At 34.5% G+C, this 18,597-nt stretch overlaps 1 protein-coding gene across 6 annotated transcripts in view; it reads right to left on the bottom strand.

Annotated features, from left to right (window-relative positions):
- Positions 1-18,597, bottom strand: part of RYR2 (ryanodine receptor 2) — a 784,705-nt gene that overhangs the window by 400,630 nt on the left and 365,478 nt on the right. For all 6 annotated transcript variants that reach the window (XM_064383634.1, XM_064383629.1, XM_064383631.1 and 3 more), the window contains one exon: positions 13,753-13,909. In XM_064383634.1, the coding sequence (XP_064239704.1) occupies positions 13,753-13,909 (157 nt within the window). The remainder of the gene's footprint in view (positions 1-13,752; positions 13,910-18,597) is intronic.

Raw genomic sequence — 18,597 nt, 5'->3', positions numbered from 1 at the left:
CTACAGAATTGTTTCTTATAATACAGAGCATGCAGTTCAGAGGAATTCTAGCATTAGTTAAAATCATCCTATGTCTATACAAATTACTGTGTCAGGTAACTGAAGAAAAAAGGCCTTTATCCTTAGATGATGGAGTTTTTATTTATTTTTTAAGAGCCAGGTCCCTTTAAGATAAATAATAAAGTTTTTTAACCATTTAACTAAATTTGGTTAAATTTAACAAAAAAATAACCAAAAATGGTTACTTTTTGGTTAAAATAATCCACAAAATCGATTTGTAGATTTTTACTGTGCTAAGAGGTTAAACTTTTTTAATCACTTAACCAAATTTGGTTGCATTTAACCAAAAATTTAACCAAAAATGGTGAAATTGTTTTATTTGCTCATTGATGGTACCACATTGCAGCACAGAATAGTTGGTTACTGTGAAAAGAGAGTCTAAAAATGTTACACGGTAAGAGAAATGACCGATACTGACAGGCCAGCCCGGGCTTGACCCTTCCAGGACAGAATGCCAAAAAAAAAAAAAAAGTGTATCACCCTTTATCCCAGGGCTTCTCAGAAGAAGATATTCTGGCGAGTGAGTTTATGGAAAAGGGGTTTTTAAAGTTTTCATGCTGAAGGGGTCTTGGAGGGGCTTCCACAGCAGCAATCACAGAGCTTAAGGTCACAGCACCTAAAGAAGATCCTCTAACCCCCATACAATGCCATCCCTTAGAGTGTGAGTGGGGCCAATGAATATGACAGAGTATCCCTCCCGCAGTTAGGTTACCTTAGATGAGGTCAAGGGATCCGGTAGATGTAATTAAGGTTCCTTATCGATTGACTTTGAGTAAATCAAATGAGAGATTATCCAAAGTGGATGATATTTACCCAGGTGAGCCCTTTCAACGGGTTCAGGCTTTTCCTGAGCACATAAGCTATGAACAGTTAGTATCCACGGGGCTCTACCCTGCTGTTGGTCTTCTCTTCCTGACCACTGTGGACATCATTAGCCCATGCCTAAGGATTCCAGCCTGATCACGGTCACCCTTGCTGGACCACTTGTACTGCAGCTGTCAGGCTTTAAGCCAGCCCTCACAATCTCACAAAGCAAACCTATATAACATATATAATATATATAAATATATATTATTAAATATATTATACACATAATTTTAATATATATAAAATAAAATATATATATTTTTGCCATTTGTTCACAATTCTTATAATGTCATTGACAGTCTTATATGAAACTATTATTCCATAATTTCCATAGCAAAAGACTTCTATTCATTGTGCATAGGGAGGAAAAATCAGAGGAAATCACCTACAGAGAAATGTTTCAGTGGCATTTTAAGCTAAAAAAATTTTATCTTGTGGGTTGGGGATTGAATACACATATAATTGGCAAGACCTGCCTTATGATTAAAACTGACATTTCAACACACTTGAAAACAACAGTTAAAACTTCTAGGAACAGAGAAAGTGAAGAATATTTCTAAGAAAATCTACATTTATCAAATTGCTTTCTTCATTATGTAAAATATTTTCCTTAAAAGAAAAAAAGTCGGTTACATTATAAACCATTCCCTATTTTATTCAGTTTTTTCTGAATATATAGGGTTATCAGCAATTGTTGATTCTTCCATCAAATCCCATGTTTGACATTGGCTGGTGAATGTTCACGTTAGTGTCAGACACCCCAATGACAAGTGAGGAAATGCTCCTTATGTCAACTAGTAACATGGAATTTTAAAGCCAGTCTCACCTTTAAAATCTTCAGTTAAAATGATCTTAATGATTTATACAATTTTCCAAAAATGCTTGTACTTTCAATACAGTCTCACACAGTTAGAGGTAAGGGACTGCTCATGAAATTGCAAGGGATCACAGGAATTAATTTTCATTTCAGAATTTCAAAACCAAAACTCCTAAACCCAGATGAAAGCTGAGATTTGCAACTGATCTAAAAAGTTTGATTTTCCATCAGCAATGAAAATTTGATTTGCAACCCAGAAATTATATCAACCAGCAGTCACTCATTATTGCATACTCAAAGTATACCTCAAATGTATGAGGTATTCTTTGATATATGCTACATCATTTTTAAAAAAAAATGTTTGCCTTTCACAACGTAAGTACTCCTCTTCATGGGAAATACGGTAGAAGTATGTAAAGACAGGGCAAGCATTTTCAACCTACCAGTGACTGAGGGGGACAGAGAAGTATTAAATATACCTTTAAGTGAGTCAAATATGTATCTTAAAGAAAAGAGACCATGGCCAAATGTGATAACAAAGAGATTAAGTGAGTCTGTTGAGCTATTCTATTTCTCTGAAATTTTGACAATGTGAAATAATATTTTAAAAATATATTTTTTCATCTTTAATCAAGGTCTCTTTTTTATTGTGTTTCAGTAGTTCTAAGTTCAATGCTGCTTTATTATGTAATTGCAGAAAATACTTTTCAGCATGAATGGATTTTTATTTTATTGGGCTTCCTTCCAATTAAAACAAGATTCTATTTTAAATATTATAAACAGCACTGTCCATTACTCTCATTTTTCACATGTCTGTGTATGTGAGTGTAGTTTTAGATATCTATTTCTGTGTCATTTTTTTCCTGAGATACCCACTTGTGTTTTGTAATTTATTTTGAATTGAGCTAAACCATCAAATTATGTTAGTTCTAGCCCTTTTTCAAATACCTTGTAGTTGGATTTTAACTACTTCTCTAATATCAAAAATATTTTCTATTTTAAAAACAACTTTCTACCAGTCAAAATTTGGTAAAATATTATACAAGAATCACACACTTATTTGTTCTTTTCTCTAACACACACACACACACACTTCACTCACTTACACAGTCACCTAAACATTTCAATAAGCAGATAGTTTTAATTTTAATTATAGCACTCCTCTTATAGAGTTACTGGTTATCTACAAACTTCTGAAAATCAGAGATCTAAGAATTAAAAAATTTAAAATACAGTAGTAAAATAAACACAGTAAAAAGAGTACTGTTCAATCTAAAGGAACTAAGTTATCCAGAAGCATTAATTTGCTTTGAGAAATGATGATGATGATGACAGAAAAACAGATAAAAGAAAAAGATATAATGGTTCTACTTTTAACCAATGAAACAGGAATTTGAGTCACCAGCACCGTCCCGCAGTCTCAGAAGTCAGACATTTTTGTAAGCAAAGGTCATTTTTAAAATTCCTAATTCATAATATCCAGAGACAGGCCTAATTGGAAAGGCAGTAACCATGATTATAGAAAGCTCAAGTTAGGACATGAGCAGAATTTCAAAGAATTGGAAGTGGATATAAAAAGCCTCCATCCCTTCCCTTCCCAGAGAAGACTGGGTCAGGAGAATCACACCCTTCTATACCACTTCAATTCACCAGATAATAAGAATTTTCAAACCATCATTCTCAGCAAACTAACACAAGAACAGAAAACGCCGAATGTTCTCACTCATTAGTGGGAGTCGAACAATGAGAACACACGGACACGGGGAGGGAAACATCACACACCTGTGCCTGTCAGGGGCTGGGGGGCTAGGGGACGAATAGCATTAGGAGAAATACCTAATGTAGATGACGGGTTGATGGGTGCAGCAAACCACCATGGCACGTGTATATCTATGTAAGAAACCTGCACATTCTGCACTTGTACCCCAGAACTTAAAGTTTAATTTTTAAAAATGCTATAATTAAAAAAAAGAATTTTCTTTCCATTCCCAACTGAATATATTTATGCCCAGTCTTAGAATAGCTTTGCTGCTAAATTCAGAAGTTCCTAATCTGAAACATATTGTTGTTATTGATTCTATTTATGTTCCTACAAGTTACGATTAGGAGCTCATTTGAAATATTATGAAATACATATATATTTAAGACATATTAAATGCCTTGAATAATTTGAAGTTATTCAAGATTAAACTGTAAAGGAATATATTTTTAAAAAGGCTAAAGTCATTGCTCTGGGAGTTATGGAAAGAAGGGCACAAAAGTTCAAATTCATCTGCTTAAAAAAACCACATGCGTTACGAGAAATTTTAAAAAAAAAAAAAGCCAATTGCTAAAAATTGCTTACTGTGCCAACTGTTTCATTCACTGGAATACTAAATCATTATACTTTGCTTTAAAATGATAAGAGTTTTACAGTAAAAGAGGTTAGCTTACTTGTAGAATATAAAATAGGATACAACTGATTTTTCATCTATCAACATTATCAGACTTCAAAATTATCTCTTTATGAGGTCACACAGAAATGTAAACTTTCATACCCTGCTGCTTAGAATAAATACTGGTGCAAAGTTCTGAAGAGTACTTTGGCCAGGTGCATTCACTTACCAGGGACCTTTAGCAATCCCCACTAAGTGTCAGGCACCGCACTATCTATGGTGAACAAAACAGATACTGTTCTGCCTTCTGACAGCCTCCAGTACCAAAAACTTTTGAAATCTTCATATTCTTAGACCAAACAGTTCAGCTTCTGAAAAAAGGTAGTTGGCAATACATAAAAATATTCAGAGATAAAAATATTCAGCTTAAAAGTGAAAAATTAAAAATAAGCTAAATATTCAAACATAGTAAGTAGCTGCATGAATTACAATAAATCTATATAAGATGTTGAATTAGTGCCAAAATTCTATTAAAGAAGAAATATAGTAGTATATGTTAAATAAAAAGTAGACCCAAAATAGTATATAATTAACACTATGCATCATTAAAATATGTAATATTTGCTAACAACTCAAATACACACACGAGGTTGTTTCTGAGTGACGGATTGTGCGTCAACTTTTCTCCTTTCTCCAACTTTGTACTACCTTTATATTTTTCTGTAATGACTATGCATTAAAAAGATAATTGAAAAAGTCATTTTAACAAAAAAATGGGAAGGGTTATTGTCTCTATTTTATGAAAAAAATTTTATTAACTAATCTTCCATTGATATTAAAATTAAAAATATACTGTGATTTAAAAAAAATTTTTTCCTGAAATCCCACCTTCACTTTCACTGCCTTCAACCACGTAATCATATGAAATTACCTGTATGAATGAAGTGACTGAGTATGTATGTCACTGAGTGAGTGTGGCAGCAAGTTATTAACCTGTACAGACGAGTGGTCCCCTGGACACCAGGCAGGAAAGTAGTTTTAGAAAAACTAAATTGTTTAGTTAAAGAAGAGTTGTGATCTTTGGCCTCTCTTCCCCCATGCAAGCTGTGACATTACACAATTGCCAAATTCCAGAAACAGAAACCCTGAGTAGAAATCACAGAAGGATCTGGAGAGTCAAAAGTCCTCAAATACAAGGCCTATTATAACATTGAGATAATATTAGGAGAGAGATTCAGAGAAAAAGGTTTCAAAAGCTATTGCTTTGGGCAATCTGTATCAAGAACATTAAAAAATATTCATAGCTTTTGAGTCACTATTTCCATTTTTAGGAATCCATCCTAAATAAACAAATCAAAAATGTGCACAGAACTTATGTCCCAGAATGTCAGTGCAATGGTGTTTTTATTTAAATGATTTTGTTGTAAAATAAATATGACTATCGTAATAGCCAACATAATCCAGAGATATATTTTTTAAGTTAAAGAAAAATTTCTCTCTGCCTTCACATTCTCATTCAGCTTCCATTTTGATCTTTCTAAAATACTCTAAGTTAAATGAATAGTGTATTTCCTTCCACAACTAGCCTAAAATCATATACAAACGTAAGTATAAAGATTTCTTTTTCAATTACAAAAATAAGATTTGTAATACCTATAATATTACAACAATAGATGACATTAAAACCTATTATAAGATTTGCAATAGCTATTATATTACAATTTACAACTCAAAATGTTGAGTAAAACAATATTTTACTGGACGATATTTTCATGGATATTTTCACAGATCAATATATTGTTAGACATATCACCAGATCAATATATAACATATATAGAGGGCTGGGCACAATGGCTCACGCCTGTAATCCCAGCACTTTGGGAGGCTGAGGTGGGTGGATCATCGGAGGTCAAGAGTTCAAGACCAGCCTGGTCAACATGGTGAAACTCTGTCTCTACTAAATATAAAAATATTAGCTCGGCATGGTGGTGGATGCCTGTAATCTCAGCTACTCGGGAGGTTGAAGCAGAAGAATTGCTTGAACCCAGGAGGTAGAGGTTGCAGTGAGCCGAGATCACGCCACTGTGCCCCAGTCTGGGAGACAGAGTGAAACTCTGTCTCAAAAAGTAAAAATAAAAATAAAATTAAAAAATATAGACATAGAACACATATATATAACATATATATTATGTACAGTATATGTTATATACATAAAAATATATAATGATCTGGAGATATATATATAACAATATATTGATATATATATTGATCTGGAAAGATATATATTGTTATATGATGTTATACATATATAACTATATATTGATTTGGGGATATATATAACAATATATTGATATATATTCATCTGAAAAGATAGCCATGAAAAATACATCCAAGAAAATGTTGTTTTACTCAACAACATTTTCATGGATATCTTTCCAGATCAATACATTTTGACAGCTAATACCACTTAATATTATAGATATAGAATAATTTTTATTGCACATTTGTGACCTTTCCATTTTTTGTCATGACAAAGAATGATGAAATTAACTTGCACATATATTTGTACCTGTAAGTTTCACTTTATTTCTGTAAGACAGTACCTTCCCACCCCCAACCCCAATTTAAAACTATATAGATCAATGAATGACAGGCTAAGTAAGAATATTTTTGAAGTATGTTAATACACTTTTCCCTTTTTGCATTTCCATTTCCACATGAATAACCTGCTTTGCCACAGGCATTCATCTACCTCCAGGAGGATTAGGATTACCACAGAAAGAATAAAATGAGAAAGATGCCCTCTATCCAGCTTTCTGCAGGCAAGGTAGGATTTTGAGAGATCAATTAGACACCGGGTTAGGCACTAGCCTGTGGAGGGGTGGGGTGACATTTTAACTGGGTGAGGCCCTGACAGGACAAGGACCTGCCTCAGGCTCCCACGGCAGTCCTTACTGCTTGGGGTGAACTGAAGGAGTGAATCAGCCAGCCCAGAAAGCGATGCCCCAGTTCTTTGTAACCACCCTGGCCAGTTGGTTTTGTGCAGAGATAACCCTGTGTTCACCAACTCCTCTGTGTTTCTAGCCCTGCAACTTGGTCAAGTGACTCATCCTTTCTGCCTTAGTTTTCCCCACCTGTAAAATGGGAGTCCTGATACTCAGTGAGATCAACGGTGCTCAGCTCTGTTGGCTGACTTAAAAGAAATCACAAAATGGCAGCAATTCTTTTATTTAAAAAGCCAGCGAGTGTGCAAGGACAGGGTCTCTGCTTCCTGAACACCCTCCCAAGCTCTCAGAGGGCACTAACTGTTGGCATGTTCCCCGTTCCTAGTCCCTCAAGTCAGCCCTGCAATATTCCTGAGTGAACAAAATGAATGTCCAAGTAGGGGCGGGGCTTCTGCAGCAGCTCTCTAGACGCCAGAAAGCGTCAGTGGCGTGAGGTGTGTGTTGTGTGTGTAAACTGAGAAAAGATGGCTTGGCATCTCCTAATACTAAAATTTTCTGTTTCTTTCTCCTGTAGCTCCTGGAGACTTTGTTTTATAAATACCAATGCTACCCTATATTTATTTGTTATGAAATTTAACAACTGTTACAACTTCAGTGACTTGCAATTTTTTTTTTTTTGTAGGTTCCAGGATACACGTGCAGAATGTGCAGGTTTGTTACATAGGTATAAGTGTGCCATGGTGGTTTGCTGCACCCATCAACTCATAACCTAGATTTTAAACCCCACATGCATTAGCTATTCATCCTGATGCTCTCCCTCCCCTTACACTCCCCACCCCGCTGTGACAGGCCCCAGCGTGTTGTTCCCTTCCCTGTGTCCATGTGTTCTCAATGTTCAATTCCCACTTATGAGTGAAAATATGCAATATTTGGTTCTCTCAGCGTCAGTTTGCTGAGGATGATGGCTCCTACAAATGACTTATCTCATTCCTTTTTATGGCTGCACAGTATTCCATGGTGTATATGTACCACATTTTCTTTATCCAGTCTATCATTGATGGGCATTTGGGTTGATTGCATGTCTTTGCTACTGTGAATAATGCTGCAATAAACACATCTGTGTATATCTTTATAATAGAATGATTTCTATTCCTTTGGGTATATATTCAGTAATGGAATTCTTGGGTCAAATTGTATTTCTTGTTCAGATCTTTGAGGAATCACCACACTGTCTTCCACAATGGCTGAACTAATTTACATTCCCACCAACAGTGTAAAAGTGTTCTTGTTTCTCCACATCCTCTCCAGCATCTGTTGTTTCTTGACTTTTTAGTAATCACCATTCTGGCTAGTGTGAGATGGTATCTCATTGTGGTTTTGATTTGCATTTCTCTAATGATTAGTGATGTTGAGATTTTTTTCTTCATGTTTCTTGGCCACATAAATGTCTTCTTTTGAGAAATGTCTGTCCATATCATTTGTCCACCTTTTTTTGTTTTACAAATACTATCTTGTTTTATGAATGCTAATTCTTGTTTTAGGAATACGAATATATCTTATTTGTTATGTAAATTTAACAACTGTTACAACTTCAGTGACTTGCACTCTATTCAATATCATGAAATATTCTTTTTGTCTCCTGCAATGCTTTATTTTGCCTGAATTCCACCTCATCTATTATTAAGATCAGATGCCCTTTTCTTTTCTTTTTTTCTTTTTACTGAAGAAAGTCTTGCTGTGTTGCCCAGACTTGAGTGCAGTGGTGCAATTTCGTCTCACTGAAACCTCCACCTCCCAGGTTCAGGCAATTCTTCTGCCTCAGCCTCCCAAGCAGCTGGGATTACAGTTCCATGCCACCACGCCTAGCTAATTTTTGTATTTTTAGTAGAGATGGTGTTTCACCATGTTTGACAGGCGGGTCTCAAACTCAGGACCTCAAGTGATCTTCCTGCCTTGGTCTCCCAAAATGCTGGCATTACAGAGGGAGCCACTGCACCCTGTCTGTGTGTATTTTCTTAGTATTCCATTAGCCATCCTTGCATTTCCAACCTTTCCAAATAAAGTTGTTTCAGATATGCCTCTTCATGTCAGCATAATTTATACCATATCCCCTAATATGAAATTATTTTAATTTTAAATTGTGAGACACTCCATTTATATACATTGATAAGCAAATACAGTGGGCCATAGTTCAGGTTTTCATTGTGTCATATTTTAGGTTTTCTGTTTCCATACTTTCTTTTTTTACAGCCATTCATTCTGTGGTCTAATTTTTCTCATTGACTGCATGTCTGTGTCTGTGTCTGTATTTATGTCTCTGGCTCTTTAGCAACCCTTTTCTTCTTTTTATTAGGCTGGATCACGCCTGATAAAAAAGGTAGCATGTTCCTCTTTGTCTCACCAACTTTCTTCCATCATCTTGTTTTAGTAAGTGTTATTATATTTCAATGTTCACTTTTTGGTTGTTCAATATTTATGCTTCCATTACTCAAATGTTCAATCTGAAGAAAATCTTTGATTTCTGTTTCACAGAAGGCAATTGGAGCACCTACTGTACCTTTTACTCTTCCTCTTTTTCCTCCAATTTTTGTTAGATGTATTCTGCCTGTTTCTTTTTTATTTTTAGTTTTTTTATAGAGTCTTATTCTCATTCTGTTGCCCAGGCTGGAATGCAGCGGGCATGATCATAGCTCACTGCAGTCTCGAACTCCTGGGCTCAAGAGATCCTCCCATCACAGGCTCTCAGCTTTTTAAAATACTAAAGTTTGGAAAATCATTCCAATGTCTTCCATTGTGATACACCAGTTCATGTTTTTCAACCTCTTCAAGATTTTCTTTGGGTAAGTTATATTTTGTAAGGAAGATGTCAATTTCTTCTAGTTATTCTAGAAGAAATAAAGCTGAATGTCCTTTTAATAGGTACCACCTTCTCTACTTGAAAAGGGCTTCTACCATCAGATAATTGGTTCTTCTTTAGTGGGTTGAATTGTTTTCTTTCTGGACTGAGGTGCTATCAGTAGACAAACTAGCAAATTCCCACCCCTCTGTTAGCTAGATTCAAGAAAGAAGCCCATGTCCCATAATGGGATTGATTGTGCTTTCCACTTACAGAGACAAGGAACAATTCTGGCCCACCTTGAGGTCAACTGAGTACCCACCGTAGAGGCCCTGTAAGGGCCCACACAGCAAATATACAGATACAGATGCTTTGTAAGGATAATGAGGTTTTACCAGCTGTGCCTCTCTATTTTCACAATGGAGAATAAAGAACTACCCTGACTGTCTTTTCTGGAGCTCTCCAGTTAGCTCATAGATTCCAAGGCATCTTCTACCATTTGGTGTAACCCAGAACAGGAGTTGAAAGAGAAAGGCATCGGGAATGTTCATTCAGGATACTGTCTTTTCAGAATTACTTCTGGTCTCCCCACAACTTACTTTGGTTTGAGTTTTATTTATAATGATAGATATGTATTAATATATGTATATATTGTATAACTATAGAAACCTAAATGTACAATAAAGAGTAATGATTACATAGTCATGATTGCCTAAATGATAGTGTATATGTACATACTGGGATAGTGTGAAGCTGTCAAAAACATAAAATATAAAAATACCTACTATACATCATCAAATGAAAGCAGAACACAAACTACATTCATATCTTGTAATGTACAGTTGATTCTTGAACATCTATTTGGAATGTGCAGGTCCATGTATACATGCATTTTCCTTCACCTCTGCCACCACTGAGACAACAAGACCAGCCCCTCTTCCTCTCCCTCCTCCTTCTCAGCCTACACAACATGAAAACAAGGACCAACTCTGCTGATGATCCACTTCCACCTAAGGCATAGACAATGTATTTCATCTTCCTTATAGTTTTGGTTTTTGTGTTTTGTTGTTGTTGTTGTTTTGTTTTCCTGAGACTGAGTCTTGCTCTGTCGCCCAGTGCAGTGGCACGATCTTGGCTCACTGCATCCTCTGCCTCCTGAGTTCAAGCGATTCTCCTGCCTCAGCCTCCTGACCAGCCAGGACTACAGGTGCATGCACCACCCCCAGCTAAGTTGTGTATTTTAATTTTGTAGAGACAGGGTTTCACCATGTTGGCCAGATTCACCTGCCATGGCATCCCAAAGTGCTGGGATTACAGGCATGAGCCACCATGTCCAGCCTCCCTTATAGTTTTCTTAATAACATTTTCTTTCCTCTAGCTTACTTTACTGGAAGAATACCATTTATAATACACATAACATTAAAAATATGTGTTAATCAACTATGTTATCAGTAAGGTTTCCAGTCAACAAGAGACTATTAGTAGTTAAGTTTTTGGAGAGTCAAAATGTAGATTTCAATTGCATGCGGGAGGAGTATTGGTGGCTCCTAATCCCCACATTGCAAGGTTGTGTGCATTTATACAGTAAAAGAAAAAGATTAGGAAGGAAATTTATCAAAACGTTGGTATTCTGCATAATTAGGCATTTCTTACTCCTACATATTTTTTGTATTTTCTAAACTTTCTAAGATAAACATGCATTGCTTTCAAAATCAGAAGAAATAAAATATGATTAAAGAACTAAAAAAATTTAGATAGCTGTAAATAACTACTTTTAATTTTGTTATAATTATTACTCTAAATGGTATGTTTTCTTGCATGTTAGATACTATTTATATGAAATACACTATTAAGACTATAGTGAAATAGCTTATTTTCATAATTAGGAAAATTAATGTTCTCTATTTTCTGCACTTACTGGAGAAATCCACACCATACACCTAATGTAGAAATAAAGTCCAGTGGCCTCTAGTGACAACTCTGCAAATACAAGTTCTGCGGGACACCTTCAAAGTTCAGTAAGTATTTATGTTTATGCTGCTAATCCTATGCTGTGACAGGACACCATTATAAGATCAATAAAATGGAATTTATTAAGCATACAGAAAATTGGTCTTTTAGGGTAAATGTTTTACCTAAATAGAAAATAATCTTTGTTAATGCTTGTAAAATATTTAGAAGATGCTACCTAACATATACATTTCTATAAAGAGGAAAAGTAAAAATTTAAAACTAATCCAATATTTTAAAAGCATTGTAATGCTTGTATCGTAGTTCTACTAAGCCAAATAATGACCTTGTTTGAATATTTTATACATAGTACTTAATATCTTTTCCTCATCTAATAATACTGCTATCAAAAATCCAACTTGAATTGAGGCAGCATACAAAATATGGGGAAGGGTGACTGAATCCTTAGAACTTCCTAGTCGTAAAAAAATGAAATAATACTTTTTTTTTTTCATGAGTCCTGAATAACACTGTGAAGATGCCTATACTCAGATGAGTAAGTACTAATCGCAGAAACACAAGTCAAAATCTTTATCTGCTTAAGGAAACAAAGTTTCACCATTCTAAGATGAAAGTTAGTTAGTAGTTTAATATCATTCCAGTCATCTTTCTCAAGTTTCACAATCTTCATTAAATGATCAACAGAAACATGCAATTGATACGGTCTGGCTCTGTGTCTCCACCCAAATCTCATCTCAATTTGCAATCCCCACATGTCAAGAGAGAGGTGATTGGATCATGGGGGGAGTTTCCCCATGCTGTTCTTCTGATGTGAGTTCTCATGACATCTGATGGGGTTTTTTTTTTTTTTTTTTCTTTGAGACGGAGTTTCGCTCCTGTTACCCAGGCTGGAGTGCAATGGCACGATCTTGGCTCACCACAACCTCCACCTCCTGGGTTCAGGCAATTCTCCTGCCTCAGCCTCCTGAGTAGCTGGGATTACAGGCATGCGCCACCATGCCCAGCTAATTTTTTGTATTTTTAGTAGAGACGGGGTTTCACCATGTTGACCAGGATGGTCTCGATCTCTTGACCTCGTGATCCACCCGCCTCGGCCTTCCAAAGTGATGGTTTTTTTTAAATGTTTGACAGTTCCTCCTTACACTCACTCTCTTGCTCTCTCTCTCACCTGCTGCCATGTAAGACCTGCCTGCTTCCCCTTCTGTCACGATTGTAAGTTTCCTGAGGCCTTCCCAGCCATGCAGAAGGGTAAGTCAATTAAACTTCTTTTCATTATAAATCACCTAGTCTCAGGTATTTCTTTATAGCAGTGTGAAAATGAACTAATACAGCAATTATCATAAAAATGATTCAACAGGGTTAAGGATAAAGGTCTGCCTATAAGAATGGATGTATAAATGTATCTTTGAGACAAAGATCCTGGTGTGCTTTACCTCATACTGTAACCCAAAAACATCACAATATTTATGGTCGCTGTACACTGTCAATGCTTAAGGAAACAGGAAGGAGCTGGATGAATGTGTTTTAAGAACTATAAACCACATGAAACACTTTTCATTTGATAATGTATAATAGGTATTTTTATATTTTATATTTTTGACAGTGTTGTACTATCCCAATATGTACGTATATGCTATGATTTATGCAATCATTACCCTTTGTGTAATCATTACTCTTTATTGTGCATTTAGGTTTCTCTATAGGCAGGTTTTAATGGTTTAGAAAATCAGTTTTACTGGAGAGGAATGGATGGAAGAGAAACTGATAATTTAGAAATACACATGAAATATGCTTACATCATTTATTTTCTCATTTCTAACTTCAAAGAAAATGTGACAGAGTCACGTTTATAGAACACCCAAATAATATTTTCTCTCTCACCTTGGAAGACCGGAAGGTAAATGCTGTTGATTTTACATCAGCTTTCTCTTTGTCCATGAGTAGAAGGTTTTTGTCTTCCATGAGACTCAAGTATTTTCCTGTTGTGACATGGCGTAGTCTGAATGGCTGGCCCCATCTTATGTGGCTTCCACTCCACCTAATGAAAACAGTTAGGATTTGATCCAATAGCACCCACAATCATAGAAGGAGTAGCTATTAAAACATATGTCAGACAATGAACAGTCATAAATATTGTCTTAATGTTCTCAGAAAACGTAGGATATTAGTGATATTAATTTCATTTCACAAATAACAACTCGCTATTGAGAATGACTAAGTAATATACAAAGTCACAAAGCTTATAGTAACTAGAAATTAAGTTTAACTCAAGGTGTTTGACTTTAAATGCCATACAATTCACACTATACACTATTCTATGGAGAAATAACTAAGAACTTGTGCTCCAAGTCAACCTCTAATACAGATTAGTCAACGTATAATGAAGATAATACAGGAAGTGCAACATCAAATATTTTAGCATTTACTAGTTAAAAACTGTTGTATTTGCATAGACTTGAAAAAATAGTAGTATTATTGTCAATGTCTAAGTATGATTATTAATTGTAACTCATATATATAAGCTGAAGTATATAGATTATATTTACCTGACAAAATAAATACATTCTTATACTTTAAATTTTAATATTGTGGAACAATTATATTATTGGAACCCAATGACCAAGAAAATGAAAATTCTTAAAACATCAAGAAAAAATGTAATAAACAGAAAATATAGACTGTTTCAGTAAAAAGATAAGTTATGATCATTAAAAATTTGCTTGGAAGGATACTGAATGTTCTTAATGTGCAGAAATGATAAATGTTTAAGATGATGGATACACCAATTACTCTGATGTGATCATTATACATTATATTGTATTAAAATATCACTGTATTAAAATATCACTATGTATCCCATAAGTATGTACAATTATTATTTGTCTTTTGAAAATAAATAAAATGACTTTCAGGTAGGATAAAATAGAAAAATCAAAATACAAGCTGTTGTTGCTTTGCACATTACCTTGTTAACTTAAGGCTGTGCATTTGGGAGCTTTAACCATGCTAAGGTGTAGAGTGATGACAGTTCTATTGTGTATGACTTTCCTCAACCTCATACCATGCAAAGTGAGGACAGCCCATACATATCATAGATCAGAGACATGCTTAAGATCAAAGCAGGCCAGAAAACTAAAATCAAATGAGTAAAAAAGATTTAACAAGCAAATAAACATCAGAAGGAAATAATGACAAATTTGATATTAGATAAATTCCAATTTAAGGCCAAAAAGCACAAAAGGTATACAGCCAGATATTTTATAAAGAAAAAGTGTATACTCTAAAAAGAATGCATGTTGTAAAGTTTCACATGTCAACAACAAACTGAAAATAAATATAAGGATACATTTTTAAAAGACAGTTTATAGTAGATGATTTTGTCAAAATGCAATGAGTCAAACAAAAAGTAAATATATGGAGGGTTTCAATATAATCTTATTAATTACTAAACTTGTTTTTTTTATAGACTCATTAAAAAGATTTGTATTCTACAAATTGAGAATACTTTTTGTCAAAGCTAACAATCTTTTGGTAAATTATAAATCAATTTAATGTTGTTTTTCTAACCTGGATTTTTTACTTGAGATATTAGCATAGAAAATTAGCAGTAGAATTATGTTATAATAAGTTCATTTTCACATGAATCTGTTATAAAGATAATTAATTTGGAAAGTCCTCCAACTAAATTAATAACCATGTACTAATAAACCCAGATAACACAGTATTGTCTTACGACACCCAGTGAATTTTTTGTATTTTTAGTAGAGACGGGGTTTCACTGTGTTAGCCAGAATGGTCTCGATCTCCTGACCTCGTCGTGATCCACCCGCCTCAGCCTCCCAAAGTGCTGGGATTACAGGCATGAGCCACCATGCCCAGCCACAATTATTTTTAATATTTGTTTCCATTATTTGAAAAACAATGAAATATTTGGAAAATATGAGGTTTGGAAAAAAGAAGTCACTTCCAAATGACAATTCATCTTAATCATGATAGAATACACCTTCATTTTCAAAATAGCTCAAAATGTTGACCAGATACATACCGTTTACTACGATATCTGGCAGGTGTTCTAGGCTTAGTTCTATTCAATTGAACTCATATGTATCAGTGCTCCTTTAGAGGCACTAAGAGGATTCTGGTAGAAATGGAATGAATGTGACCAGTTTTTGGCAAAAACACTGTGAAGTCTAAGCACATCTGCTTTCCTTTCCAGCCACTCAAATGAGCCTGGTCTCACATGCCCAGACCCCCTTGCTCCCCCATCCAACTAAGTAAGAGGACAAACCCAAAAGTATCAAGAGGCAAGAAAATAATATGTAGTAAAAACTAAAATTAGCAATAGTAATGGGGTTTTATAAAGCAATTTCCTTCGGTAACATCAAAAAACTTGTGCCCTATGTATTATCGATATTTGTTCAAAATTGTCTCAGAGGGAATTGGGGAATAGTGAGTAATTCTTCGTGATATGTCACAATTTAATTTTGTTTATTTGTGACATAAAAAATAGAACTTGAACTATGTGTAATTCATATTTTTCATTTCAATGATTATTCCTATTACAGGAACTAACATACATCTCATTTACAATAACCCTATAATTTTGCCTTGGAGTAAAATATAAGAGAGCATTTTCTATTAAATGTAACTCCCTACATTAAAATGATTTATTGAAAAGGCCATGATACTGAAAAACTTTTGACAACAATAATTTTATTTGGAAGAGTATGCACTATAAGATATAAAATGAATGGGCCACATCAACTACAACAAATACGTGGTTTAGGATCTCATTGGAGAAAAGAGAATGCTGAATATCCCAAACACGGAATGTAAACATTGGTATTAGGCAACATGGTTCTACCATAAACAAAAGCAGGATCTTCACTATAAACTCCTAAATATAAAGCAAAACTACTAAATATGCGGCCGTTGCATGTAATAAGACGTGTAAACTTCCTAGAATGGAAGGGATTTAATTCAAAAAAATAAAAGAGCCTAAACTGAATGTAGCTCAATTTGCATATTTGCCAAAGTCGTTTAAAGAGTCAGTGTAATCTGAAAAACTTCTTGAAATAACTATATTTCTTAAAAATGAATCTCCTACTTTCCTGCTGCCAGACAGGAGGGTGAAATTTAATGAAGGATCACAGAGGAGAGCAAAATATCTCTCTTTAAGCTGCTAAATGGTTGAAAAACTACCTGCTCTGCCTTCTCTGTGGTGTTCCCCTCAGTGCATCTGGACTCTGGGAAGCAATTAGAAACCCCTTTCCCCTGTGGCTGGCCATAAGATCATGTCCTTTCTATATGTCAATCACCCATAATCAAAGTGAAAATAAACTTCAGGCTTCTATTTCAAAATACAAACACAAGCAACAGTAGAGAGACAGAAACAAGACTACTTAATGGAAGGTATGTAGAAGTTTGCAGAATAATCTAGATTTACGTAGTCACAGCTCATCTAAAATATTAATCACAATAAAAACAAAGTCCTGTCAGGTTTTCAGAAGCTCTTGTGCTATTTTTTTTTAACCAAAAATAAGGCAGATTTAGAGTCTCTACAAAAAGATATATATTTCTTTTAGCACTCAATCATGAAGTATAGGTATCTCTCTACAATTTGAAAACACACTATCCGTTTTATAAGGGCCACACAACCTCTCTAAACTGCACTTATACTATTTAATTACATATATAATTAGTCATTATTTATACAATTAATTTGTATAAACACTTCTTTAATCTTTCATTTTATAATACACAAAGTAAAAAATATGAGTAATACTTAAACTCTTTTTCCTTAAATTATCTGAATAATTAATTACAAGGCATATAAAACTATGAGTTTTTCCTTTGTTTGCCTTAGAAGTCTGTGTCTTCTTTTTCTATCTCATTATGATATGCATTTCCAATAAAAATTTTCTTTTTAGTGTTCACCAAAAGTTTTAATATTTAGGTAGATTTGATCAATTGTTCATTTATATCAAAGAAATCTACTATTATCAGTTGGTTATTAATGACAATACAGAAAAACCTTTTAAAGTTATACACTTACTAACATGAAAAATCGAAGAAATTAATTAATATGAATATTTTTGTTTCACAGGAGTAGGATGTAATGAAAAGGAAAAACTTAACAATATACATTTTTATTGTTAAAGAACCATTTTCAATAAACAAAGGTGAGTATTAAATCATAGCATTACTTTCCATTAGTTGGATACTTTGAAAAGGGTGATGTAACCATTTTATTTTAAAGTGTCACTATTTAAAATACACTAGAAGTTATATTCTAAACATCTAAACTGATAACGAAAGGATTTCTATGTCAACCTCACAATGTTCAAGAATGTACAAAGTTTTTCAAAATTATTGTATGGGAAACATGAGCAAAAACAACTGAAGGCCACTAAACTATTCTTATCACCATCAGACGGGCAATAATCTCAAAGTAAAAGGTCTATAAAGACAGTTATACTAGAGTAAGATAGCCCTCATTCCCACCCATGGAATCTGTTATCCTAAACCAATGATCTCTTTAAAGCCCAGTACAAATCAATTATCATCCTAAATCAATAATGTCTTGATTGATTGATTGATTGATTGATTGAGACAGGGTTTTGCTCTTGTTGCCCAGGCAAAAGTGCAATGGCGTGATCTTGGTTCACTGCAACCTCTGCCTCCCAGGTTCAAGAGATTCTCCTGCCTCAGCCTCCCGGGTAGCTG

The sequence above is a fragment of the Aotus nancymaae genome, unplaced genomic scaffold, assembly GCF_030222135.1.
Source record: "Aotus nancymaae isolate 86718 unplaced genomic scaffold, 86718_ANA_hifiasm-v0.15.2.pri h1tg000032l_0, whole genome shotgun sequence".
In the NCBI taxonomy this organism is placed as follows: Eukaryota; Metazoa; Chordata; class Mammalia; order Primates; family Aotidae; genus Aotus; species Aotus nancymaae.
Note: the sequence above shows the minus strand (reverse complement) of the source record. Positions and strands in the feature narration are given on the sequence as shown.